The sequence below is a fragment of the Myotis nattereri genome (genome assembly GCF_964212035.1).
Source record: "Myotis nattereri genome assembly, chromosome: 2".
NCBI lineage: Eukaryota > Metazoa > Chordata > Mammalia > Chiroptera > Vespertilionidae > Myotis > Myotis nattereri.
The window spans coordinates 13,729,430-13,757,058 of record NC_138076.1 but is presented as its reverse complement, the minus strand read 5'-3'; the positions used below and the strand labels follow the sequence as shown (position 1 = coordinate 13,757,058).

At 39.1% G+C, this 27,629-nt stretch overlaps 1 protein-coding gene across 1 annotated transcript in view; it reads left to right on the top strand.

Moving 5' to 3' along the window:
• TUSC3 (tumor suppressor candidate 3) overlaps window positions 1–27,629 on the top strand; it is a 112,648-nt gene that overhangs the window by 8,286 nt on the left and 76,733 nt on the right. The window contains exon 2 of the mRNA XM_081084238.1: window positions 24,716–24,885. Within this exon, the coding sequence (XP_080940364.1) occupies window positions 24,716–24,885 (170 nt within the window). The remainder of the gene's footprint in view (window positions 1–24,715; window positions 24,886–27,629) is intronic.

The following is a 27,629-nucleotide window of genomic DNA, read 5'->3' as shown; positions in this document are numbered from 1 at the left end:
TTCATAATTAGAGATGCTAAAACTAAATACTAAAACAAGTCTCGCCTCTTTCTGTGTATTTGAACACTTGATTTAGGGTAGTATGTGTTCCTTGTATTTATGTTTATGAATATACTAGAGGCCCGATGCACGGAATTCATGCAAGAGTAGGCCTGCTTTCCCCTGGCTTCCGGCACCGGCTTCCCTCTGGCACCCAGGACCTGGGTTTCCCTCTGGCCGCTGGCAGGTACCCTGGACCCTGGCTTCCCTCTGGCCCTGGCTTCGTCCGGAACGATGTCTGGTTTAATTAGCATATTAACCATTTATTATTATAGGTTATACAAAGAAAACAGACTCCTAACATTTTGTCCATCACTTCTTAAGAAATTACTATCTCGCCCTAACCCAGTGGTCGGCAAACTCATTAGTCAACAGAGCCAAATATCAATAGTACTTCTTCAAAATAGACTTGCCCAGGCCTAAAACCGACTTCTGTGCATGGGCCATGAAGTTTCACTCGCACTGTACACACGCCCGCACGTGGTATTTTGTGGAAGAGCCGTACACAAGGGGCCAAAGAGCCGCATGTGGCTCGTGAGCCGCGGTTTGCAACTGGTTTGGCTCAGTGGATAGAGCGTCGTCCTGCGGACTGAATGGTCCCAGGTTCGATTCCGGCCAAGGGCATGTACCTTGGTTGCGGGCACATCCCCAGTAGGGGGAGTGCAGGAGGCAGCTGATCGATGTTTCTCTCTCATCAATGGTTCTAACTCTCTATCCCTCTCCCTTCCTCTCTGTAAAAAATCAATAAAATATATTAAAGAAAAAAAAAAGAAATCACTATCTCATCCTCTGAACTAACTCATTAGTATGCATCCTCATTTGCTTCCATCGTCTACATTATCAGATGCTGCTGCTGTTTTCATATTTAGAACAGTGTGCTCATGTAATATACTACTTGCAAGGTCTAGACTTGCATCGAATTCAGTAGCTATTCTTTAATAGTATACCCTGTCTCTTATGGGATGCAGCAGTTGGATTACTGGTATATTTCCACCATATTTAAAATGTTTCTAGAGCTCAGAAGCAAATGTCAGTGGCTGGTGTCTCTTGGAACGTAGCTTTAAAACCACAGCATCAGCTAATTTATTTTTCATAGAATTATTTTGAATAAGTGGTGTTATTATCTCTTCAAGATGAGAACCTCACAAAGTTCAAGGTGGCACAGTTGGTAAGGGACAGAGCTGTGTCTCAAACATTGGCCTCTTTTTCCATCAGGTATGCCTCAGTGAAGGCATATATACTTGTTTACCTTGCCTCACAAAAGATACATTTTCCTGAAAGTTGTAGCATGCATCATAGTTTGTTTTAATTTGGATTGTGTCCACTTTTGGTCTTCAGTTAGTAATGGCTACCATCAGGGGCTTTAATGAATCTGCTCTTGGCACGGCCAATTGGGGATCCACAACAAAGGTTCTAGTCCATAGCTGCTTTATCTTTTACTCTGTCCTCTTGGTTAAGCCAAGCCATTCCATCTTTCTGCCACAATACCTTGGTAGCTAAAAAAAAAAAAATCAGAGTTGAGCTAGATCAAAGATGGCTTTCAACCGTCACCCCTTAGCATACATTTTAAGGAAAGAGTTGAAAACGCTATGGCAGTAGGAAGTGCTTTATTTTCAAAAGAGCACAAAAGTTAATATTTTTTCAATTAAAAATATTCTCTTACTGTTTTTGTTTTTGTTTTAATTAGTCACCATCAATCACTCTCTGGATGTTTTCATAGCTCGTTTTTATCCTCTCAAATCCTATATAATAAGAGAGGAATATGCTAATTAGCGCATCACAACCAGATCACAGATCAGCAGGAGGGTGGGCCAGAGAGGTACAAACTTGAGGGGGCAGGGCAGCAAGCTATGATGGGGGGGGGGGGGAGGGAAGGGGGGGAGCTACAGGAGGGCAGAGCAGTGGGTAGAGAGCTATAGGAGGGCCGCAGTGACCTGGCGCACGGATTCATGCGCAGGGCTACTAGTAGCATAATGTCCTTTATATTATTCATCTTCAAATCTTAGAACTTAGTCCAGTGTCTTGCTCAGATTAGATACTTAAGTATTTTTTTTTAATACTTAGAGTAGTAGCAAACATTTCTGAAATGTACAAGCTCCCCCCACCCCCCTTCAACTCAAATAAATAGTACTTGGAAAGAGGCCAGTTTATGAATCTAGTTAAAATGAACAGTATTTCACAGAAATGAAAAAAAAGCTTTGAGGTTATCTATATAAAATTAAGTCAATGATAAAAATTCAGTCAGTTGCTCATATGCTACAATTTAACATTTAATTTCAAGTAGTCATAATCTCAGAATGAATAATGAATGAATACGTGATGGTTTTGTTGTGATTTTTCTCAATAAAATCATATTATAACATGATGGACATCTTCAGTTAATGCTTGACCTTTGAGCATAATCCTGGAGGTCATTTTCACAAAAATATTCTTAAGTTTACCAGTTTTTTCAGGGGGCATCTTTCAGTTCTTGCATATTTATATCATTCTTTTTTGAAGTACCTAATGCCATTTTGTCTTTCTCTTTTCATATGTTAATTGTAATAATTCTTACAGGTCCTCATTTGTCATTGGTTTGGCATATAATTTGAGTAGTTCTCCTGTATCAGTTTTAAAAAATAAAATTGTTGAAAGCCTTTCTTATTTATAAGATTGCAGTTAAATGTAAGAATGACCAAAAAATAGTATGACATGATGTGTAGGGATAGATGCTTGGGTGAAATAAGAATGGATGTCTGCATAGGTATTACTTTCATAGGTGGTTGGACATTAGTGAATATAACATAAAGAGCTTTTGCCTCTGTGCATCTTTGTATTTTTGCTGGGCACATACTGAATACTTAGATAAGGAGGGTTTACTGTGGCTGAAACCTTTGATGAAATGCTGAGTTGAGTGGCTTGTTGGTGTTCTGGTTGCTGGTAAGGAAGGTCTCATTAAATAGAGGTGCAGTCGTACTTTCTACTTTTGTTCTCTGTAGGCCTCCCCTCCTTTCCCTCTTTTTTTTTTTTTTTTTCTTAACAGCCCCTCCTTTATGACCACACAGGTAAGTCTGTTACCAGCCCAGGCTACTCATACTGCGTGTCCCACTTGCCATATTTGGTACACAGTTGGGCAGGTGACTGAGAGTCATTCATTGGGATTTTTCTAGGTGGAACCAGCAGCAAGGGTATCTTACTGCTAATTGGCGCATGAAATTGGAAGGATGTGATTTTAGGTTGCCTGTCACTTCTGGCATGAAAAACTCTGATGTACAGAAGCTAAGCCAATAAACAGAGATTTTCACTGATTCAGTAAATGTTTGAGCGCTGACTCTCTGTCAGTCTTTGTTCTAGGTGCCACTGATTCAGAAAATAAATCAAGCTCTTGGATCTAGTCTTCCCTGAAACCAGATCTCCCTCCTTCCTTCCTTGTTGTATGTTCATATACAATTCTTTTTCAACCAAGCTAGATTGAACCAGGCTTATGTCATTTTTAATTTAAGGAGTTTTGATAAATATGAAATCCATTTATCATTTTTTCAGCTTTGATTAAGAAGGTAATACAGAATATATATATATTCACATTCAAATTGGTGAAATACACACTTATCTTCATAGTACAGGTACAGAACGAAGAAGCTGGCTAAGCTAATCCTTTCCTTAGGTGATTTTAGCTTTTTCCATTGCTACTTTGCGGTGATATTTTGTTCCTGGCGTTTTCCTGTCTTTTTTTTTTTTTTTTTTTAATCCTTTATCAGGCTTAGGTGGACAGAGTAAGGAAATTAAGCATTTTCCTGTTAAGGGAGCCTAACTGGCATTCAAATCCTTAATCCACTTCTTAGTTACTTATTAATTTTTGCCACTGGATAGCTTCCTCCATCCCTCCATCCATCCTACCATCCTCTACCACCACCCTCCTGCTGCATTCCTCATTGTTGTTACTAAAATGGTGTAACTATGACTATAAGTATAAATACACGTCACGAGGATGGGGAAATTGCATAGGAGGCATCTTCTTTCCCTAGTGGTCAACTTCCTTTTTTCTATGCTTAGTTGTCGCCTGCCCTGCTCTCATCTCTTCCTTCAGGCAGTTAGAGGTCATCAGGTGGTCTCTTTTGCTCAGGTCCTTTCTTTTATTTTTTTAAATCTTATTTTATTCATTCCTGAGAGGAAGGGAGAGGGAGAGAAACATCAATGATGAGAGAGAATCATTCATCAGCTGCCTCCCCTTACTGGGGATGGAGCCCGAAACCCTGGCATGTGCCCTTGGCCGGGAAGGAACCCGGGACCCTTCAGTCTGCAGGCCAATGCTCTGTCTGTTGAGCCAAACCGGCCAGGGCTGCTCAGGTCCTTTCTTAAAACTGGAGCTTCTTTTTCTCGTTGAGCAGATAGAATAAGGTGGGCATGGAAAATAGATGGGGCTTAGTAAACCATTGGCTGCCTCTTAACTCCAGGAGAATAATGTCTGTGTTGGTTATTTCCTCTGGTAACTGCCTCTTAAAGCTGGCTTCAGGGTTTTGAGTCACAGTTGTTTCTCTCAGAGCTAGAGCTCATGTTGTAACTAATGTCTCAATCCTCTTGAGAATTTGGGAGGGTTTACATCATTGTCTCAATCAGTTTGGGCTGCTACAACAAAGCACCATGGCCTGGATGACTTATAAGCAACAGAAACTGATTTTTCTCATTTCTGGAGGCTGGAAGCCCAATCAGGGTGCCGGCAGAGGTGGGTTCTGGAAGAGCCTCTACCAGGTTGCAGATGGCTGATTTCTCATTTAATCCTACAGGGTGCAGAAAGGGCAAGCGAACTCTGGGGTTCTTTTCATAAGGCATTAATCCAGTTCACCCTCATGACCTAATCATCTCCCAAAGGCCCTGCCTCTCAGTACCATCACAGTGGGAGTTAGGATTTCAACATGTGAATTTTGGGGAGACACAAATATTCAGTCTACTGCAACCCCTGAGAGAAGTAGGTCAGTAAAACATTATTGTAAGCTAGATGTTACACTTTGTGTTCAAACGGGTTTTCATGTAGGTGTAAATCACTTGGAAAACATTTAGAGGGATCAGCCAATTAGAAGCTAATAAGCATGTCTAAACTCATACTTAGAGTTGTAAGGGATGTTTCCAGCTGTGGAACTAACTATCCTGGTGTTATTATGTGTTAAGATTTTTTTGAAGGAGCAAAGGTACCTTAACTTTTGGGATTTTTTTTCTACTGAGCATTTAGTTCTTATTTAAATTTTCCTTCATTTGTTGTTTTGAAAAATTTTATACTTACTGTACGCTTAGTCATCAAAAGCAATGAGCATTTTTAAAAATATACTATACTATCATCTAAAGTATGCATTTTATGGGACATATTCAATCAACTGAATAATTTTTGCAAATATATACATATTTTTGTATATAAATATATTTGTATTGGGAAACAATAGTTGTGTAAAGTTCATTTTTTGTGTGTTTGATACTTCACCTGTTCTTAGCCAAAAGGCCAAGAAGCAATGTGTTTGATTTTTAACACTTTGTTTTAAAGATGACAGAGGCTCCCTTGTAAAGTGGCCAGTATGTTATTAAAAAGCTACTGAGCTGTAATAATTTGATTTCATTTTGCAGTGATTATTTAAAATTGTCATTTTTTTTTCAGTGAAATGGAATCTCTTCATGGAAACTAATTTTAATATTAAGAAGTTAAATATATTATGTATGCATATACATATATTATTTCATTAATTACATATATATAATTAATATATATATATGTATATATATATATTAAATTTCTTTGAGGCATACTTCTTCCACAAATATAGAATTTACTAGGGGCCCAGTGCATGAATTTGTACCTTGAAAGGAACTGGGGGCCGCAAGGCTGTGGTGGGCACAGGGGGAGGTCTCAGCCTAGCCTCTGTGTCCCCAGTGTTCTGTCTGCCAGCAGCCCTGCTCCCGCCATCACCACTCCCACCTGCTGACTGCATGGAGCAATTGGGGCTGGGGCCAGCAGCGGATGCGAGTGGGGCCGGCAGTGGGTGCGAGCAGCAGGCGGGACCGCAGTGCACAAGAGCAAAGATTTTCAGTAACTACCAGAGGCTCAGCCCGATGACAGCGACCGGCACCCTGCCTTGGTCTGGCGCCCCCGCTCACCTGCTCCACCATCCCAACGTGGCTGACACCTGCCATGTTCTGTGCTCTGCCGCCTGCTGCCAATGCCTGCCATGTTTCGCATGCCCCTGGTGGTCAGCGCACGTCATAGTGACCGGTTTTTTGGTGGTTCTGCTGTTCGGTCTACTTGCATATTAGGGTTTTATATATAGAAGATATTTTTGGTAGAAATGATACATATTTTAGACTTTTAAAAGTTACTTTTAAACCCTAGATCAGTGATGGCGAACCTTTTGAGCTCGGCGTGTCAGCATTTTGAAAAACCCTAACTTAACTCTGGTGCTGTGTCACATATAGAAATTTTTTTTATATTTGAAACCATAGTAAAACGAAGATTTATATTTTTGATATTTATTTTATATATTTAAATGCCATTTAACAAAGAAAAATCAACCAAAAAAATGAGTTCGCGTGTCACCTCTGACACAGATGTCATAGGTTCACCATCACTGCCCTAGATTAATGTGAATTTTAAATCCAGGAAAGGGTTATAAAAGTGAATCCGAAATTTATGATTTATATTCTTATATAATAAAAGGCTAATATGCAAATCGACTGAAGGCAGAATGACCGGTCGCTATGACGTGCACTGACCACCAGGAGGCAGATGCTCAACACAGGAGCTGCCCTCTGGTGGTCAGTGCGCTCCCACAGGCGTAGTGCTGCTCAGTCAGAAGCCCTGAGCCTCTCCCTGAGGGGAGCGGGCCTAAGCCATCATTTGGACATCCCCCAAGGGTTCCCTTACTGCTAGAGGGCTGGGCTGAAGGCCCCCCCCCCCAGTGCACGAATTTCGTGCACCAGGCCTCTAGTATTAACCCTTTGCGGTCGTTTGTCTACTCTCAGCCACCAAAGCTTTTTTACCGTTCCGGTTGTATGTCTGCTCTCAGCCACCACAGCAAGGAACTGTACGAATCTTAACTCTATTCATTCATGTATCAGTTCATAATTTCTCTGAAGGCTCTTAAGTGTCTAAGCGACCTTGTCACGAACCAAAACATTGCCCCGACAAAATCGGAGATATCGAAACTCAATATAAACAAACGCGGTCGTTCCACACTCGCCATGCAAAACCCCGTGGCGAGTCAGTCGCCTTTTGAGAGTGAAGAAATCGACAAGCTTTGGAGGTACTTCGCAGAATTTCAAATAAAGCTTTACAAATTACGTTTAACTGTAATTAGGCGTTCTCGCTTGTTAAGATATTTCAAAATAATACTCCAAAATGGCAAAAAGAAAGTTACCGAAAGAAGTGTACTGCGAATCTGAAAGTAACGATAAAGAGTTTTATTTTGGCACCTTGAATACTGACTCTGACATAGAAAGTGATAACGTTTGTAGTGATTCTACTACTAGTGACGTAGTTCCAAAAAAGAATTAATAAATCTTGTTTATCCTTCATAATCTTGCATGTTATGTATCACTGCTATTTCAATGGAAATTAATTCCGACCAGTACAACACCCATGTCCAAATTTAATACGACCGCAAAGGGTTAAAATAATTATTAATTGCAAATGGATATAATAGCAACTGAAAATGATTGCCAGTTTGGGATTTTGAGACTGATCTTAGTATTCTTGTTGAAATTTAAAAGTAATTATGCTTTGGTTCTTTATTTATTTGCTGCTACTTAGCACAAAAGTTGTCTTTTTAATTTTTCTTTTAAATTTTCTATTTGTGTAGTGGCTTGCCTGGATTAATTCTGCAGTGATCTGTTTTTCCTGCAGGGATCAACCTCTGATTTTAAGGCTTAGTTTTTTTCCTCCTTGTTTTTATTTTCAAGCCTGGTTCCCCAGGAATCGCCAGGTTTTGGTTAGAGGTTGTGATTAAGAGCCCAGACCGTCTCAGTCTTCCATGCTTGCCAGTGATCTGTGTGGGGTTTGAGGGATGTCTTCGAGTCTTGGAGTTTTCATGTCTGCCCTGCATTTAGCCAGGGATTAGCAGCTGGCAGGCACTTTTCTAGTTGTTCCTGAGCTGGTGCAGTGTTCCAGACCACGGGGGGTGCGTGTAATCTGTGCAGGGCTCTTTTCGCCCTTTTCTTTCCCTGAATCCCTCAGTTAAATTTATGCGGAGGACATCTTTTCCTTGCTGTTTCTAGTGACTATTTTTTCTCCAATTGTTTGCCATTATGCTCTCTCTTGTTTTGCATAATACCTCAGGCAGTGCTGTGGAGCACTGGTTCTCTGTCTTGCTTCTCTTCCTGAGGGCCTTTGCTGAACTGTCTTGGAGCTGGGAGTGCGGGAGATAGGTGGTGGCCTGTCTCTCCCTGAGCAACATCTCCCCTCTAGGAGTGGAGTTAGAGGAAATGGTAGCCCCTAGTCTTCTCAGCTTGCCCCTCCAAGGGTGGAACCCCCACCTTCTGCCCTATGAACAGAGGCTGGGTGAGGGGAGGGAGTCTCCTCTCCCTTCTTAGATGCTTTGCCCAGAATAGAAAGCCTGCAAAACAAAGCCTTTCTGGCTTACATGCCATGGATTCCTGCTGTTCTGACCAAGATTCCTTGGATTCTCTTGAGTAAAGGCTTCTCAAGTTTTGCATGCCCATACGTTCCAGAGAGTCAGAAGGATTGTTCTTGGTAACTTTCACCGGTTTCCTTCTGTTTTGCTGAGGAAGAGGAGCTGCCCAGCTCCTCTCAAGGCCATTTTGGAAATCTGACTCCAGAAAACATCTTAGAGATACTTTATGCACCTGACAAATGATGAAATTAATACATGGGAGGCTAAGAGACTTTATAATACTATGAACTATTTGATGAAGAATCTGGCCCTTATTTATCTTTCTTCCTAATTTTAGATTCCACACATTCTACAATTCCAGTGGCTTCTAAACTGTTATTAACTTGGTATAAAAATTTAATTTTGAGATAGTATGACATGTTTTGAAACCAAACTAGCTAGGATGTGGTTGACATGGCTGTGAAATCTTTCTCTCCACTGATACCAGGGTTGATCTGTGTGAGAGCCTTGATTGATGAGTCCTCCTCCCAGATTGTTCCATGTGTGTCTGTAGCTCCTAGATGAATTCCCTTCCAGGTAGGGGAGGTCAGCTCTTTTGTGAAGAATATGTACATATGGAAGTTGTTCTGCCCCACTAAAATTGGTAGTACTTATTAATTAAAGTTATTTGTTTAATAAATGACAAAATATTTGTAGTGATTTAAAATAGGAAAAGTAACAACTAATGTGTGCCCTCTCACAGTTACTCTTTTTTTACATATTATTTCTTAGGTTTAAGGCATACACAGTTGACAGGCTGTAGTTACGGTTTTTACTGGTTCTTGAAATTAAATGTAATAACGTTTGAAAGACAAGCAATATTACTTTACCTTCTCAGATTGATTTGACTGTGGTTTCTGTGCTTCTGTATTAATTGCAGAGTTTTGTGTTTTTTTCTTTCTATTTCTAGAAAAGAATGCCATTGGGGTTTTGATAGGGATTGCACTGATTCTGCAGATCACTTTAGGTATTATGGACATTTTAACAATATTAAGTCTTCCAGTCCATGAAGAAGATTCTTTCCATTTGTTTTGTGTCTTCTTTAACTTATTTCTTCAATGTTTTGTAGTTTTCATTATGCAAATCTTTCACCTCCTTAGTTTTTTTTTTTTTTCCGTAAATATTCTGTTATTTTTGGTGCTGTTGTAAAATGGGATTAAATTTATTTTTTACATGGTTTGTTGTTAATGTGTAGAAATGCATACTGCTGATGTGAATGCAATATGGTGCAGCCACTATGGGAAACAGTGTGGAGGTTCCTCAAAAAACATTAAAAATGGAACTGCCTTATAACCCAGCGATTCCACTTCTGGGTATTTATCAAAAAGCAATTGAAAAAAACATTTTGAGGAGATAACTGCACCCTCATGTTCATTGCAGCACTATTCCCAATAGCCAATATGCAAAATCAGTACGTGTCCATCAGTTGATGACTGGATATAGAAAATGGGGTATATACAGCCAGCCATAGAAAGGAAGGAGTATGTGACAACATGAATAAACGTTGAGAATACTATGCTAAGTGAAATGCCAGTCACCAAGAGAAAATACTGCATGGTTACACTTATATGAGGCATGGAAAATAGTTAAATTCATTGAATCAAAGAGTGAAATGGTAGTTGCTGGGCACTGAGGTGGGGAATTAGGGAGTTACTACTAATCAACGGCTATGAAGTTTCAGTTAAGCAAGTTGAATGAGTTCTAGAGATGTGCTATCCCACATTGCAGCTATGGTCAACAATAATTCAGGTGACTTAACATTTTATTAAGAGGGTAGATCTCATGTTAAGTTCTTACTAAACTAAACTAAAATTTTAAAGAATTATCCGCCCCCCCCCCAAGGTCATTTTAAACACCAGTTGTAAATAATTATGAATGAAACAAAAGGTGGCAATGATACTGCATTAAGATACATCCTAAGGTACATGTACTCCCTCACATCCCCGAAAATTTCTGACTTCTAGCCAGGGAGCGTTTGAAATGTCAATTGAATAAGTTCATGGCTTTGAACATTTCTGGGAGGAGTAGGAGTCACTGCTGATGGGGTCTCCCTTCTCCCGCCACCTGCACTACATTTCCATCCCATGCTGGGAAAATAGGAGAATTTTTTTTTCTGAAGACGGCATGACTTCTCTTGTTTCTAATGGTTTACTGATCCTAATTTGGGTTCTAACTACAGATTGGGAATAGTGCTCTATAATTTTTGGCAGGTTTTTAGATTTCAGTTTTTGGCAATTTGATATTGAAAAAAGTAAAAATGTTTTTAAAAACTCGAGTATTGAATAGGTTAACTATTTTTACATATGATCTTACACATTTCATATATAGGGTGGGAAAAAGTAGGTTTACAGTTGTGAGTATGCAAAACTTTATTCTTGCATTATTATTTATTAATTATTGTATTATTTTCCATACAAACAAATGTATCAGTATAAATATAATGAACAATGGATCAGGTAATGTTATTTGTCAAACACTTGTTTACCACTACTATGTGAAAGATGCTGTTTTCAGGACTTTACAGATATAAACTTAGTGTTGTGATTTTCTACTCATTGTAGGGCATTAAACATTTAGTATTTAATCACAATAATTATAGGATTCAGTACTATTTTGGATTATTTTCTAAGGTGTGTTATCAATTCCTGGTCACTTTGTAATAACATCAAGAACAAATACAATTCACTTTAGATGTGAAAGCGAGAGCCAATGCAGAGATTGACAGGGATGTTAGAGGTGAAAGCAGTGTCACATGGGGGATGATGGAAGTACTAATTTGACAAGTTTAGCTTAGAAAGATAAAGGCTCATCGTTGTTCCCTCTGAATTTTTTAATGTATCTTCTGTGGTTAATACTTAGGCTCCAGAGGGCAAAAGTAGTTCCAGTAGATGGGTGTTACATGTGTAAACATGTGCTCACTAAAAGGAAGAAATGTAAAGTATTATCACAGTTTTGAAATGAAATTGGCCACCTGGTGAGATAGCAAACTAATTTTTACCAGAAGTGTTCACCTTTGGTCACCAACTGTCAGGATATTGTACATGCCATATTGTGTGGGAGATTTAATTAAATTACATCCACTCCAACTCCAAGTACATTCTTTAGGGAAGGGAATGGTAATGGATTTTCAAAAAAAAAAAAAAAAAAAAAAAAAAGGAGGGGGTAGATTTTTTTTTTGTTTGTTTCCTTTCTTGGACAATTCCTAAAAGAGTACATTTGTAAGAAGCATGGACCATTTATCTGTTCTAAACAACAAAAACATCCCTCTTATTTGATAAGAGACTCTCTTCAATGAGGATATAGTTTTAGGATGAAAAACCAGGAGAGGGAAGAAGGAAGGGGAACATCACCTTAGTAAGCAGATTGCTGAATCAGAGCTGAAGACAGATGGTATAAGGAGATTGCCCTCTACTAACGGGGCCATATTTTGCAAGAAACTGTTAAAAACAGCTACTCATGGGAAGTATGATCAAACAGTAGTATAACTGTTTAATGTTTTTATGGAAATTAAAAATATTTAGATCTTAGTCGATGTTAAACTTATTTTTCTTGAACATATTTTACATTTTGTACCTCATAGACATAGTTAATTTGAGTAATTAGGTAGAGGACAATGTATTGATGTGTCAGTGAGTAGCTGTAAGATTGTTCACCTCAGCAAAGCATTGACTTAAAGGCAGACGGGTCAAGGAGGATGGGAGTGTCTTGTTTAATTTCTCTTTGTATTTTAAAGTGTGGGAAAATTCAACTGGCAAATAAGAAATTTTTAATAGTATTTTCTCTGTTTTCATTATTTATTGATAATTTTATCAAATGTGTACTAGCACTCTAGCAGGTGTTTACAGTTTTAGGGGAAATTTGAAGCATATCCTATTCAGAGACTCTGTTTAGTGATGGAGATGTATATAAAAACCAACAAAAATAATATAAGTATAGATAGGTTCACTTTATGATCTATAAGGGTATGTCCATGCCTCTGTATGGTAAAAACTGGAAAGGTTTCAGAGTTAGGTAATTGACTGAACTGAGTCTTGACCAATGAGGAGGAGTTATACATGTTGATGAAGGCTGTGTGCTAGAATATGGAGTGTGTGTGTGTGTGTGTGTGTGTGTGTGTGTGTGTGTTGTGGGGTTGTGATGGTGATGGTGATGGCGATGGTGGTGGTGGGGAAGGGAGATGAATGGAGAACCCCAGGTGGTACAACAATCTGAAAATATAATGCATTCAGGGACTGTCAAGTAGTGGGTCCTTTTGCATTTGCAGGATTCTATTGGGATTAACGTGAGTGAGGCTGGACAGCTATAAATGGAAGCCAAGGCTTGAAGGTTCTGAAATGCTATTCAGAGCATTTGAAATTTATATTGTAGGAGATGTGCAGATATTGAATTATAAAATACAGATATGTGAATCACTGCATATCTGCATTTAGAAAGATAACAGTAGAATTTTAAAAAAGAGGGGGGCATATGTACTACTTTCAACAATAAAGATAAATTTTAAAAAATATGTTCATAGCAGCACAATTTACCATAGCTAAGATTTGGAAACAGCCTAAATGCCCATCAGCAAATGAGTAGATTAGAAAACTGTGGTACGTCTACACAATGGAATACTATGCTGCTATAAAAAAGAAGGAATTCTTACCATTTGCAGCAGCATGGATGGAACTGGAGAGCATTATGATAAGTGAAATAAGCCAGTCAATGAAAGAAAAATACCACATGATGTCACTCACTTATGGATAATAAAGACCATTATAAACTGATGAACAAAAATAGATACAGAGGCAGAGCAGCATCAAACAGACTGTTAAACGACAGCGGGAAGGCCGGGGAGGGTTGGGGGGCAGGAGTGGGAGGGTAAGAGATCAACCGAAGGACTTGTATGCATGCATATAAGCATAACCAATGGACTCAATACACGGGGAGGGGGGGTGCGGGGGGGGGTGCGGGGTAGGGGAGGCTGGGGGAAGGTCAAGGGGGGAAAAATGAGACATATGTAATACTATTTGTAATACTTTAAGCAATAAAATAAAATTAAAAAAAATAAATGGGAAAAACCTGTATGACCATTGTTAAGAGAAATAGAAAATAATATGAAGGGGTTCTCTACAGCAATGGAAATAAATGCATAGGTTTTTAAAAAATTATGATGTGAAAGTTTCAATATGGTATTGGAGGAGGACATTAGACTTTAGGAGTTGTTTCTGTTTGCTTTTCTATTGAGATTGTGAAAATAAGCCTTTGAATAGTGGTTGATGTTTATGGTGGCAGAATGGGAACTCCATTAATGTGGTTAAAACTGTGTTACTCTGCAATATTTAATTTGTTCATTTCTGGCATGTTTATAACCAGAAAAACTCAAAACGGTATTTTGCTAGAGCCAGGAAAATAGTTTTATTTTTTGGGCTTATATTGATTTCTTCTATCCCTTTACCTTATGGTTTCACTAAATTAGACTTGAAATTTCTGGGATTGCTTTCTTCAGTTTCTTAGTTAAAGAGATACATAAAGCCCTGGTTACTAAAGAATTTTTTTATACATACTCCCTTTTTCTGAAATGAAGGTGTTCATTACTAAAGATTAATGTGGTAGTAACTGCACGTTAGAATATAATGAGTCTCATTTTCTCACATACCAACCTGACCAAAAGTAAAGATTATATTGAAGTGAAGTGAGTGTAGATTTCAAAATACTCATAGAATCAACCATAGACGGGAAGATGAGTGTAGAGCAATCAGTAGATGGGAAGAATAGTATAGGAACAGCAAGGAGGCACAGGGTAACTGAGGCACCCCTGGCTGGTTAAACATTTCTTCCTAGAGGAATCACAGTATCTTATCTTTTAGCTACTCTTTTTTGAATTTTTTTCACTGTCTTTGTCCAGGGGGCAATAACTGTTGTCCTGTTGTTTACAGAGTAATGTAGGTAAAAATTTAAAACAACATGGAAATTTATGAAGTAATCTTCTCTAGAGATAAACCATTAGCAGTTTGCTGTATGTCCTTTCAGATATTCAGCATGTACATATAATAAGTTGAACAAATAGTCACACACATCTATTTTGAAATATGAATTAGTACTTTACACAGTATTCTGAAAAGTAATCCTTTTGAATTACTTAAAGGTAAATTGTGACTATCCTTTTAGGTAAGTCTGTCTCATCTTGTTATTGACTATGATCCTGTTCTTTTCCATGCCATGTTATGATCTAAGCAATCTTCTTTTTATAGGCACACATAAGATTAACAAACATTTGCAATTATTAACAGTGCTGCAATGAATATCCTTATACCTAAGCACATGTGCCTTGACTGATGATTTCTTCAGATACATTGTTAGAAATGTTATTGGTGTACTAAAGGGTATACGCATTAAAATTTTATGTCTTTTTAGGGTGATTTTGAGAGATTTACCATTGTATAACATATTACCCCTAACATTTTATATTGGTATTTTTAATATAGCATATTACATGTATGTGTTAAATGAAGCAAAATATTTATATAATATTTTTAGCAAATGAATATTCGCACTAAACATGGGACCTGATGTACTGACTACTTCCAAGTTTTCATGATGAACTTTAGCTCTGGACCGCTTTCTCTGATCATAATAGCAAATGTTCTAAGACAGCGGTTCTCAACCTGTGGGTCGCCAACCTGTGGGTTGTGACCCCTTTGGGGGTCGAACGACCCTTTCACAGGGGTCGCCTAGGACCATCGGAAAACACATATACAATTACATATTGTTTTGTGATTAATCACTATGCTTTAATTATGTTCAATTTGCAACAATGAAAATACATCCTGCATATCAGATATTTACATTACGATTTATAACAGTAGCAAAATTACAGTTATGAAGTAGCAACGAAAATAATTTTATGATTGGAGGTCACCACAACATGAGGAACTGTATTAAAGGGTCACGGCATTAGGAAGGTTGAGAACCACTGCTCTAAGAAGAGGAATTCTGCCACAGTGGATGGGGAACGGGGTCTGGACCAAGAACTATGTGAGCCATGGGAGTGCTTTGGTAAATCTGTTTCTGAATTTGCAGTGAAATGGAATTTTACCCATAGATTCTCCCTTCCTGAGTTCTTTATTTTGATTTATCTCTTGAGTTCATACTCAAGTAGTCCTGCCCCCTGCTAAGAGGGTCTACTCCAGGGGTGGGCAAACTTTTTGACTCGAGGGCCACAACGGGTTCTTAAACTGGACCGGAGAGCCAGAACAAAAGCATGGATGGAGTGTTTGTGTGAACTAATATAAATTCAAAGTAAACATCATTACATAAAAGGGTACAGTCTTTTTTTCAATAGTTTTATTCATTTCAAACGGGCCGGATCTGGCCCGCGGGCCGTAGTGTGCCCACGGCTGGTCTACTCTGTACTAAATTCACTTTTTTGCTTGCTTTGCTACCTTACATTACTTTTGTGCTTTTAGTAAGTAATACATTTCAATTACGATCCATTCTTGATATTGTAGGGATAAATGGAACAAGCAGGGGCATCTCATTTTATTCTGGGGCCAGGTGTAAACTTAGGATATTTTCTCTAATATTATGCAACTAGAGACCTGGTGCATGAAAATTCTGCACTCGGGGGGTCCCTCTCACAGTCCGGGACACCTCAGGAGATGTCCACCTGCTGGCAGTCAGACATCGCTCTGGCAGCTCAGGAGACCCTTGGGGGTTGTTCACCTGCTAGCGGGGAGTGCGCTAAGCTGCAGTCGGACATCCTTAGCGCTGCCGAGGTGAGGCGGGAGAGGCTCCCACCACCACCACTGTGCTTGCAGCCGTCAGCCTGGTTTGTGGTTGAGCAGAGCTCCCCCTGTGGAAGCACACTGACCACCAGTGGTCAGCCCCTGCATTGAGCGTCTGTCCTCTGGTGGTCAGTGCACATGATAGCAACTGGACTTTCCCGGTTGTTCTGCCATTAGGGTCAATTTGCATATTACCCTTTTATTATATAGGAGTTTCTTTGGAGACTTGGGGCCACAAATCTTTGGGCCTCTGCTGGTAATACAGATTTGAATTAGTAGGTAGCTGTGATCATTTTAATACCTTTTACACAAAATAACTAAAGGAAATCTTTTGCTCTACCCCAAATATTTTACTTCTCCTATCATTTGGAAGTAATTCAGTAGACCAAATCTTATTTTGGTTGATGAAAGGCATTGGAAAACATTTAAAGTACATTTAAAGCTTTGCTCTTGGCTTGTTTGCTGTTAGATTCCATTTAGGTTTTCTTGGTTTTAATAATTTAACCATCACAGATTTTACTGATCAGTTTGTGTGACTTAAGAATAAACTTGCTAAGAAAAGTCATCTCTCAATTTTGCAATTAATAGTTGATGTTTTTGTTTTTACATATTCTTGTAGTAAACATTTTCTTTAGCTGTAACACATTATATGTTGCTATTACTAGTGAAGAGTTATATACAAATCTGGCCTCTAAAATAATATATTATTTTGTGCTGTAGTGTATTATTATAATAGGATTTCTGCTATTCTCGTTAACACTGGTAATGGCCACCTTGCCTGGATCTGGGCCCCCAGGAGAGTAAGGCCAGATGGCTGTGTGCAGCTGTAGGAAGGTTTTCTTCTCTCCTCTTGCCGCTGCTGTGAGGCTTTGTCGCTGGTACCTGTTTTTAAAATGGAATATTTATTTATCTAACAGAAAGATACAGAGTTCAATAAAGATGGTGACTGAAACTAATGCAGTGGAATAAAAATGGATGCTCACTTAGCCCCTTTCATGACTGTCCCTTATTAAAATGATTTCATATTTTGATTCTTCAGGGATCAAAATTCTAATGATGCTATCTCTTAACAGGAGAGTATTGTATTTAAGCAATTTACTGTGAAAAATTGTCACGAAGACAGCTCACGTGAATTAAATAAAAACCCAAAACAATAAAATAACTGTCTTCACTTTGTAGTAAAAAATAAAACACAATAACTCCCAATTCTGGTAAAGCCATTCATTACATGAGTGTCACTAAAAATATTTTTACTGCCTCTTAGAAATAGTTCACTTAACGAAATATTACAGTGTTGCAAGGTTTTTCTTTTCTAAAAAAGACATGAATATTTGAATGAATGTTTTATCAGATAACTATTTCTGTATTTTTTATTCAGATGTGAGTTGAATTAGGTACTACTATTTTTGACATGTTGTTCTTAGGAAATGTGTGTAAGGCTATTCCCACTTGTAGAGACCCCTCTCCCTGTCACAAATGCTGATTCCCCTCGATGTCCTCCACGCGGACCAGGCCACCTTCAGTGTCTTCTCTGAGGAGGAATTGTCTGAGGGTTTCCACTGTTCCTCTCTAAATTTAAAGAGCTTGATATTAAATACATAAAAAAAACTTTCAGGATGATTTGTTTAAAGTCTTTTGAATCTCTTACTTTTGCATCTTTGAAGTAATGATAGTTGAGTTTTCCAATAGAGTGTTATATTTCCTGCAGAAATACCATAATTTGCTGAGTTCTTAATTGATTGAATGGACTGTTTGAATCCTTGCCCTCTTTGGGCATATGTATTATTTGCATTTAATATATTTTTAATCAAAATAGTCTATTTTCTTGTTTATTATGTGGTCTTCTGAGTGCCCTTAAGGCTCCTGGTGGTTGTTAGTGGTCAGTTTGTAATGTACATGGGGTGATGGAGTGCCTGGTCTCTGTATTTTGATTTCTGGAAGTATTAATTGCCCTTTGTATTGTATTAAAACCTGAGAGGAATTGTATAATATTAAGGAAAATGAATAAGGATTTGTAGGAACAAATAATTTCAGGAATTGAAGATAAGTTCTTTCCCAAATGCAAAACAACACCCATCTGGCTACGTCTGTTTGATTTATCAGTGGGCTTTGAGTGAACCTCTTAGATACTAAACTCTTAAAAAGTAAAGACTCCCCCAAAATATGGAAAGACAGAAGGGATCATGGTTTCTAGGTGTCATCAACAGATACCTTCAACATGTACTTCTTATTCTCACTCCAAATCTATATCCTGTGAATTACTGTAAGCCAGTGGTTCTCAACCTTCCTAATGCCACGACCCTTTAATACAGTTCCTCATGTTGTGGTGACCCCCAACCAAAAAATTATTTTTGTTGCTACTTCATAACTGTACTTTTGCTACTGTAAACAAAATGTAATTATATATGTGTTTTCCAATGGTCTTAGGCGACCCCTGTGAAAGAGTCTTTAGACCCCCAAAGGGGTCGCGACCCACAGGTTGAGAACCGCTGCTATAAGCAAATTATATTGTGGCTATTTTAATGATAGCGAGTACCTGAGTAAATACTGTGTAGGTGACTGTACACAGGCACTTGAATGGCTCTTCCTCTGGTAGACGTCTCTTAAGACATGAGACCACATGTATATCTTTGTTTTGGTGCATCTGATCATCATTAAAATGTACCTAGGGATAAAATGCTGGAAACAACATATGAATATAAAAGTATTAGATGAGTGAGATTTTTTTCCCTATGTAAGTTTCACTTTGGAATGAACAATTTTATTCCATGATGCTTAGTGAAATGTACCATTTATTTGTATTTTGGTTAGGTATTGATTTGTAGAAACATGAATTGAGAACAGTTTGAGTAATATCATGTTGAGGATTGGCATATAGATTATGCCAGTTCATTTATTATAGTGACTTGCCTTAAAATTCAGTTTTCATAAAAAACATTAAGATAAAAATATAGACTGGGCACCTATAGTTAATATGACTGACTACCTTAACTTCATTAATATGTGGAACCTGCTAGCCCTTGCTTTTTACAATGTAACAGGCAAGGAAAGGGTTTCTTCTTTTAAGATTCTAAATATTAGATTCCTTTTGTCTTTTCTGATCTGGTAGATTTATGGCACCTCTGTTCCCATTTCCTGGCCTTAGCCTACAGAATCCAACTGATCACACACTCTTTACATAGCCCCTGTCAAGGTTTTAGAATTTTCCCCTGTGCTAAATTTAAATTAGCCATTACCAACCAGTTAGTGTTCACAGACATGAGATCTTTTATGCCATCTTGCCCTGATGGCACTAAGGCATTTACTTAACACCAAAGCCACAGTGTAATACCAATATAAGCAATATTTTTACTGCTAGAGCTTCTTTGCCATAAGGCCTTGAGAGGAGGACCTGCTGTACTCCTTCCTCTTTCATTTTCCATAGATTTAACACCATGCTTGTCATGTAATCAGTAATCCACAATGTTCATTTATAAATTTAGCACAGTGCTTGTCATTTACTAAGTACTGAGAAAACATTAGATAGCTCTGAGATTTAAGATATTAATTAGATTATTTTTTTAAAAAAATTTCCACTTAGATATTCCTTCAGAAGCCACTGTTCCTCTCAGTGTTGCTGATAGAAATTAACCTGAGCAGAAGGGAACACAATTTGAGTGCCTATCCTGCATTAAGTCATTTAATTTTATCAACATTGTTGTGAGGTATTATTTGTTTTAGAAATAAAGAAACTGAGATTCAGAGAAATAATTTGGTCAGGTCACATCCTATCTAATAATAGACAAAGATTGAAATTAACCGTACCTCCTCTACACTTCCCATTGGCTAATCAGCAAGATATGCAAATTAACTGCCAACCAAGATGGCAGCTGGCAGCCATGCAGCTGAAGCGAGCAGGAGGCTTGCTTGCTGCAGTGATGAAGGAAGCCAAGCTTCCTCCCTGCTGCGGCCGGGCTCTGAGCTCCTCTCTAAGCAACAAAGTTGCAATTATAGAAGCTAAACAAACCCCAGATACCTGCTTTCAGCAGTCCGTGGCCTCGGAGCTGGAGTGGCAACAAAGTTTCAATTATAGAAGGTAAATAAACACCAGAATTAAAAAAAGAAAAAAGGAGAGGCTGGGAGCTTCAGTCGCTGGCAGGCTTGGCCAGCCTGAAAACCTCAGCCCCTCATCCAGGCTGGCCAGGCACCCCAGTGGGGATCCCCACTCTGAAGGGGGTGCGGGCAGCCTGCAAACAGCCATCAGCTCCTCATCCAGGCTGGCCAGGGACCCCAGTGGGGACCCCCACTCGAAAGGGAGTGCAGGCAGCCTGAAAACTGCCATTAGCCCCTCATCCAGGCTGGCCAGGCACCCCAGTGGGAACCTCCACCCTGAAGGGGGTGTGACTAGCTGCAAACAGCCATCAGCCCCTCACCCAGGCTGGCCAGGCACCCAAGCGGGACCCCCACCCTGATCCGGGACACCCTTCAGGGCAAACCAGCCGGCCTCCACCCGTGCACCAGGCCTTTATCCTATATAGTAAAAGGGTAATATGCAAATTGGCCCTAACAGCAAAAAGAGTGGGAATGACTGGTTACTATGACACATACTGACCACCGGGGGCAGATGCTCAATGCAGGAGCTGTCCTCTGGTGGTCAGTGAGCTCCCATATGGGGGAGCTCTGCTCAGCCACAAGCCAGGCTGATGGCTGCCAGTACAGCGGTAGTGGTGGGAGCCTCTCCTGCCTCCTCAGCAGTGCTAAGGATGTCCTACTGCAGCTAAGGCCTTCTCACCGCTGGCAAGTGGGCATCCCCTGAGGGCAGCCGGGCTGCCAGAGGGATGTCTGATTGCCATCTTAGGCCCAATCTCCTGGGGAGCAGGCCTAAGCCAGCAGGTGGTATCCCCCGAGGGGTCCCAGACTGCGAGAGGGCATAGGCCGGGTTGAGGGACCTCCCCCCCGAGTGCACAAATTTTTGTGCACCGGGTCTGTAGTTGCATATAAATACAGAACCATCATTCAGACTTGAGCCATTGAATTCTTTTCTACTTTAAAAATAGACATATGGTGCTTCTCAGTTTTAAAGGTTACATTATATTCCATCTTATGGATGTGTCTGTGTTCCCTGAAATAGACAAAGTTACCCCAGAAATTATTTTTTTTTACTTGTTCCCTTGGGAATAGGGAATCAAGGTTTCTGAGTATTACTCTCTTTAAGAGACCAAAACAGACACCCAGAGAAGGTGAAATCTGAAAGCAGTTCTGCAGAAATGAAATGGTAGCAGAAGGAAAAAGATTCCAACAGAAAGGAGAACAGATGGCCCTGAAATGGAAATACATACGTCAAAGGGACAAATGCACCTAACCTGGCCCTTAAATAGGGCTACAGTCCTGTCCCAGAGAAATGCAACAGTGGAATAAACCTTGTTTGGAGACTGTAGCTCAACCTGTGATTCTTTCTTAGGTCATTGAATTCACATTGACTAGTTTTCTGTTCCTTACTGAATGTTTCTACTATATCACCTTGCAATACTTTCTTTGGAGAATTAGCTCAACCTTCTTTATAATAGACTAGAGGCCCGGTGCACAAAATTGGTGCACGGTAGGGTCCCTAGGCCTGACCAGCAATCAGGGCCAATTTGTGGGGCGACTGGTGGGACGATCGGGGGGGCCCCCGCTGGCACGCAGCTTGGCTGGCCTGGTGCTGCCCACTTGCCGGTCCCACCCCCTGCCGCCGCCATCGTTCACCTCCCTCTGCAAGGTGACTAGTGGGGCAATCAGGCGACCCCACTGGCACCTGCCTTGGAGGCAACCGCAGGGCGATCGGGGGGTGGTGGTGCCAGCCTACTCGCTGGCTGTCCCTGTCCCCTGATTGCCCTGCCACCGCCGCTGCCGGTTGCCTCCCTCTGAGGGGCAACTGGCAGAGTGATTGGGGGGATCCCTCACTGGCACCCGCCTCGGCTGGCCTGGGGGCTGGGGGCAGCTCCTGCATTGAGCGTCTGCCCCCTGGTGGTCAGTGCACATCATAGCGATAGTAATTGACCGTTCCATTGGTCATTTGGCCATTCGGTCAATTTGCATATTAGGCTTTTATTATATAGGATGCTCTTGAAAGTGTGAGTCAACCATGATGCCCTTCCCTTCCCAGACCTTTATTTCTGTACGAAGAAGACAGCTAATCAAACAGCTCACTTCTGCACACTACTTCCTAAATAGAGAATCTGGGACTAGGCTCTCTTTAGTTATGTGTTCTAAATCCATATTTAATGCTCAATATTTTTGCTATTATTTTCTTCAAGTGTATTGGCACTTTAAAAATATATCTTTCTATATTATCTTAAAACCTTTAAACATCTGTAAACTACATGTTAACTTATTTACCTGGCCTAGTTTTTACCATAAAGAATGCATGCTTACAAAGAATTATTTTCTAGGCCTAATCAGGGAATTACATTAGAGCAGCAGTTCTCAATCTGTGGGTCGCGACCATCAGAAAACACATATAGCATCTCAGACATTTACATTATGATCCATAACAGTAGCAAAATTACAGTTATGAAGTAGCAACGAAAATAATTTTATGGTTGGGGGTCACCACAACATGAGGAACTGTATTAAAGGGTCACAGCATTAAGAAGGTTGAGAACCACTGCATTAGAGGAACTTTCATAATAAACTGTCTCTTTGTTTATATGGCTCCCGGATTTTTTTAAAGACTGTGTGTGTGTGTGTATAGAGATATCTCACACATGAACATATAACATACACACACACACACACACCACTATTACATGGATAAACAAACAGCCTAGGAATTAACAGTAGAAAAGCCAAGTTTGAATCCAGGCTTAACCACTTAGTAATTTGATCTTGAGTAAGTAATTTAGGTTCTCTGAACCTGAATTTTTTTTCTCTGTGGATAGGGATGTTGGTTGGCACCTGACATGTTGTATGCCTAGTATGGTAACTGACACATTGGAAGTACTCTTTAAGCATGTCTTTTTGTTTGTTGTAAGCCTTATATTAAAGTATGGGTGATAATGCTACATTTAAAAAATAAGCTTAATTTTTTATAATTTCTGAAATGAGTGTGGCTAATTGTCTTTGGCTCTGTATCAGTGACGAATGTTCAGGGAGCATTCTGAAACGATGATCAAAGCCATATATCTGATAGCAATTTCAGGTGCTTCTGGCTCTTGGATTGTTGACTTTAAAATGGGAAAGTTGCTTGAGGCAAGAGATATAAAAACTGAACACTCTGTTCTTGTGGGTGGAAAGTGGAACAAAAGTTAACAACCTTGTGTGAATACTCAAAAAAAAAGAGAGAGAGATCTTATACTTTCTTGATTAATGTTTATTTTAGAAGTTTATAAATAACAATGTGTATCTCTATATAAAAACCTAAGCAACCGTTTGTCTGGTAGCTATGATGCGCACTGACCACCAAGGGGCAGACACTCAATGCACAGGCATGGAAACATGGAAGAGACTGATGAATCTTAGAGGGAAGGGGGGAGGGTGGGAAGAGATTAACCAAAGATCTTATATGCATACCAGAGGTCCGGTGCATGGATTCGTGCACCAGTGGGGTCCCTAGGCCTGGCCTGTGGGGCTTGGGCCAAAATGGCTGTCCAACATCCCCCGAGGGGTCCCGGATTGTGAGAGGTTCCATATTACATTTAGTTTTCATCTCTCGCTCTTCTCCATGTTACTGTTCCTCAGCCTTTCCTGGTCTTTCATGAACTTGACACCTTTGAGGAGCACTGGTTAGTTATTTTATAGACTGTGACTAAACTTCTGTCAGTGTAACGTTTTCTCGTGATTAGATTGAGGTTTACCTTTTTGCTAAGAGTACCATGGAGGTGATGTGCTATTATCTGCGGATCTCAGGGAATACGTGATGTTGATGTGTCTTATTACTTCTGGTATTGTTCACTAAAACAAGGACTTTTTTTAAAATTTTTTTTAATATATATTTTATTGATTTTTTTACAGAGAGGAAGGGAGAGAGATAGAGAGTTAGAAACATCGATGAGAGAGAAACATCGATCAGCTGCCTCCTGCACATCTCCTACTGGGGATGTGCCCGCAACCCAGGTACATGCCCTTGACCGGAATCGAACCTGGGACCCTTCAGTCCGCAGGCCGACGCTCTATCCACTGAGCCAAACCGGTTTTGGCTAAAACAAGGACTTTTAACAGAAAATAACATTGGCTAAAATATAATCTCATGTAATCTGCTTATATGAAATACAAACTGAAGGACTTTAACCTTGTGTAAATTTAAATTCCTATATTTAATTGCAGAATCTGTTAGCCGAAAAAGTAGAACAGTTGATGGAATGGAGTTCCAGGCGCTCAATCTTCCGAATGAATGGCGACAAATTCCGAAAATTTATAAAGGCACCGCCTCGAAACTATTCTATGATTGTTATGTTCACGGCTCTTCAGCCTCAGCGGCAGTGTTCTGTGTGCAGGTAATCAAGCATTTAAAATTTTAAAAAACTACTATCCCATGCTTATATATTTACTTTATTATATGAAAGGTAAATGTACATAATAGAATAAAACAGTTGTTCAATGTTTTATTCACATATAACTATGAGCATTTAAAAGTAAGCTAAAATCATTGTGTCCTAGGAAATGACATTGATAGGCCAATATTATTTTATTATGTAACATATTTATTGACCATTTTCATATATAATCATGAAAAATAGTTATTAGTATGTCCTATCTAAAGATAAGAATATGATAGAATTTGGTTTGAATATTGCCTTGTAGGTCACCTAATTATATCTTGTAGACAGTGAAGTAGTCCCGTTAGACTAATCTAACAGTTTTATAGAGAGGACACACTTACTAGGGAAGTCCATTTAGTTTTCAATCTCTCTAATGACTAGAACTTGATTCCTGTGAAACAGAAGTAAACAATTTGAAATGCATGAAGTATTTTTCAGTAGAAATAGCCTAAAGAAAATTTTGGACAAGTACAAATATAATACATATGTAGCAAATGCTGTTTTTTAATGGAACTTTTTATTTTGAGATAATTGTAGGTTCATGTGCAATTGTAAAAAAAATAATGCAAACAAATCATATACCTTTTACCTGTTGGCCCTCAGTGGTAACATCTTGCAGAACTATACACACTCTCACCAGCAGGGTGTTGATACAGAACAGGTCCATCCCCATAAGAATCTCTCTTGCTGTCCTTTATTGCCACCCCCGCGTCCATTCCACTCCCAACCTCCGAAATTTGTTCTCTATCTCTGTATTTTGTCAAGACTGTTACGTAAATGGAATCATACAGTGTATGACCTTTTCGGTTTGCTTTTCATTCAGTCACTATAATTCCCTCAAAATCCATCCAAGTTGTTGCATTTATCAATAGTTTAATCTTTTTTTTTACTGAGTAATATTTTATGATACGGAAATACACACTTTAACCACCCATCTGTTAAAGGACATCAGTGTTGTTTCTAGTTTTTGGCCATGATATATACAACTGCTGTGAAACTTCTTATACAGGTTTTTGTGTGAACTTAAGTTTTTGTTTCTCTGGGATAAACACCAGACAGTATAGTGCTTGGGTTGTATGGTGGTTGCCTGCTCAGCTTTACAAGAAACTGTCTAAATGTTTTCCAGAGTGGCTGTGTCAGTCTACACATCCACCAGCAGTGTGTAAGTGAGGTCGTTTTTCCATCTCCTCACCAGCACTGCTGTTGTCACTTAGATAGAGATGGAGTGCTGTCTCATTGTGGTTTTATTTTGCATTTCTCTAATGGCTAATGGTATTGAACATCTTTTTATGTGTTTATTTCTCTTGTTGAATATTGTTTTGCATGCTTATTTATCATCCATATATCTTCAGTGAAATACATATGTTTTTTGCCCATTTCTAATTGGAGTTCTCGGAGTTTTTTATATATTATAGATGCTAGTTCTTTGTCAGATATGTGATTTTCAAATATTTTCTTCCAGCCCATGGCTTTCTTTTCATGCTCATAATGGAATCCTTTGCAGATTTTAATTTTGGTGAGCTTTAATTTATAACTTCCTCCTCTTACAGTTCTTAACTTTCCTTGTAAAATTGAAGAACTCTTTGCTTAGCCCTAGATCCCCAAAGTTTTTCCCTATGCTTTTTTCCAAAAGTTTAGTTTTAAATTTTGATCTAACCTTTGAGAGAAAGCATTCAGTCTTTCATCATTAAGTATGATATAGCAATAGGATTTTTATAGATTCCCTTTATCAAGTTGAGGAAGTTCTTTATTTGTAGTTTGCTGAGCGTTTTTATCCTGAATGGGTGTTGGATTTTGTTAGATTTTTATTGATGTGAATTAATATGATTTTGCCTGTTGATATGGTGAATTACTTTGATTTTCCAATGTTGGACCAGTCTTATAATTTGGAAGAAATCCCACTTAATTGTGGAATATTATTCTTTTTATGCATTGCCGGATTCTGTTTCTAATATTTTGTTGAAAATTTTCACATCTAACTTTATGATAGATATTGATCTGGGTCACTTTTTATATCATTTTAATGCTGTTTTGTCTAGTTTTGGTACGAGGGTAATATTGGCCTCATAAAGTGAATCGGGAAATGCTATCTCCTCATTTATTATTCTGGAAGAGATTGTGAAAACTTACACAATTTTAGAAGATTGTGTTACTACTTCTTTAAATGTTTGATAGAATTCTTCAGCAAAACCATTCAGGCCTAGAGATTTTTTTCAGGAGACTTTAAATTGAATACTCCATTTCTTCACTGGTTGAGGACAGCTGTTGTTTGTCCTTATCCATTGTCTGTTTCTTCTTAGCTGACCACTTGACCACTGTTCTCTGAAAAACAATTGCTTTTTGTGTGGCAACTCCACACCCAAACTCTGCACATTGTGTATTCATCTGCAGACTTTTTAAATGTCTGCGTCATTGTTAGCTCTAGTAGACATGGGCGTTATTAGTGACATGGTCAATGAAAAAGACAAAATGGTTCTGTTCATAGGAGTTTGCAGAAAGAGAATTTCAGTGTTCTGAAATTTTCAAGGATCTCATCACAACCTGATAGTGAGTGTATAATAAATAGGGCATGGCTCACAGTGGGCAGAGAGGATAGTGAACAAAAGTATTTTGAAAAACAGCACTTCAGATGATTCCGAGTTTCTCTCCTATCAAATTTGAGGACCAGTACTCAAGTGAGCATTAATACTGCTCTCAGA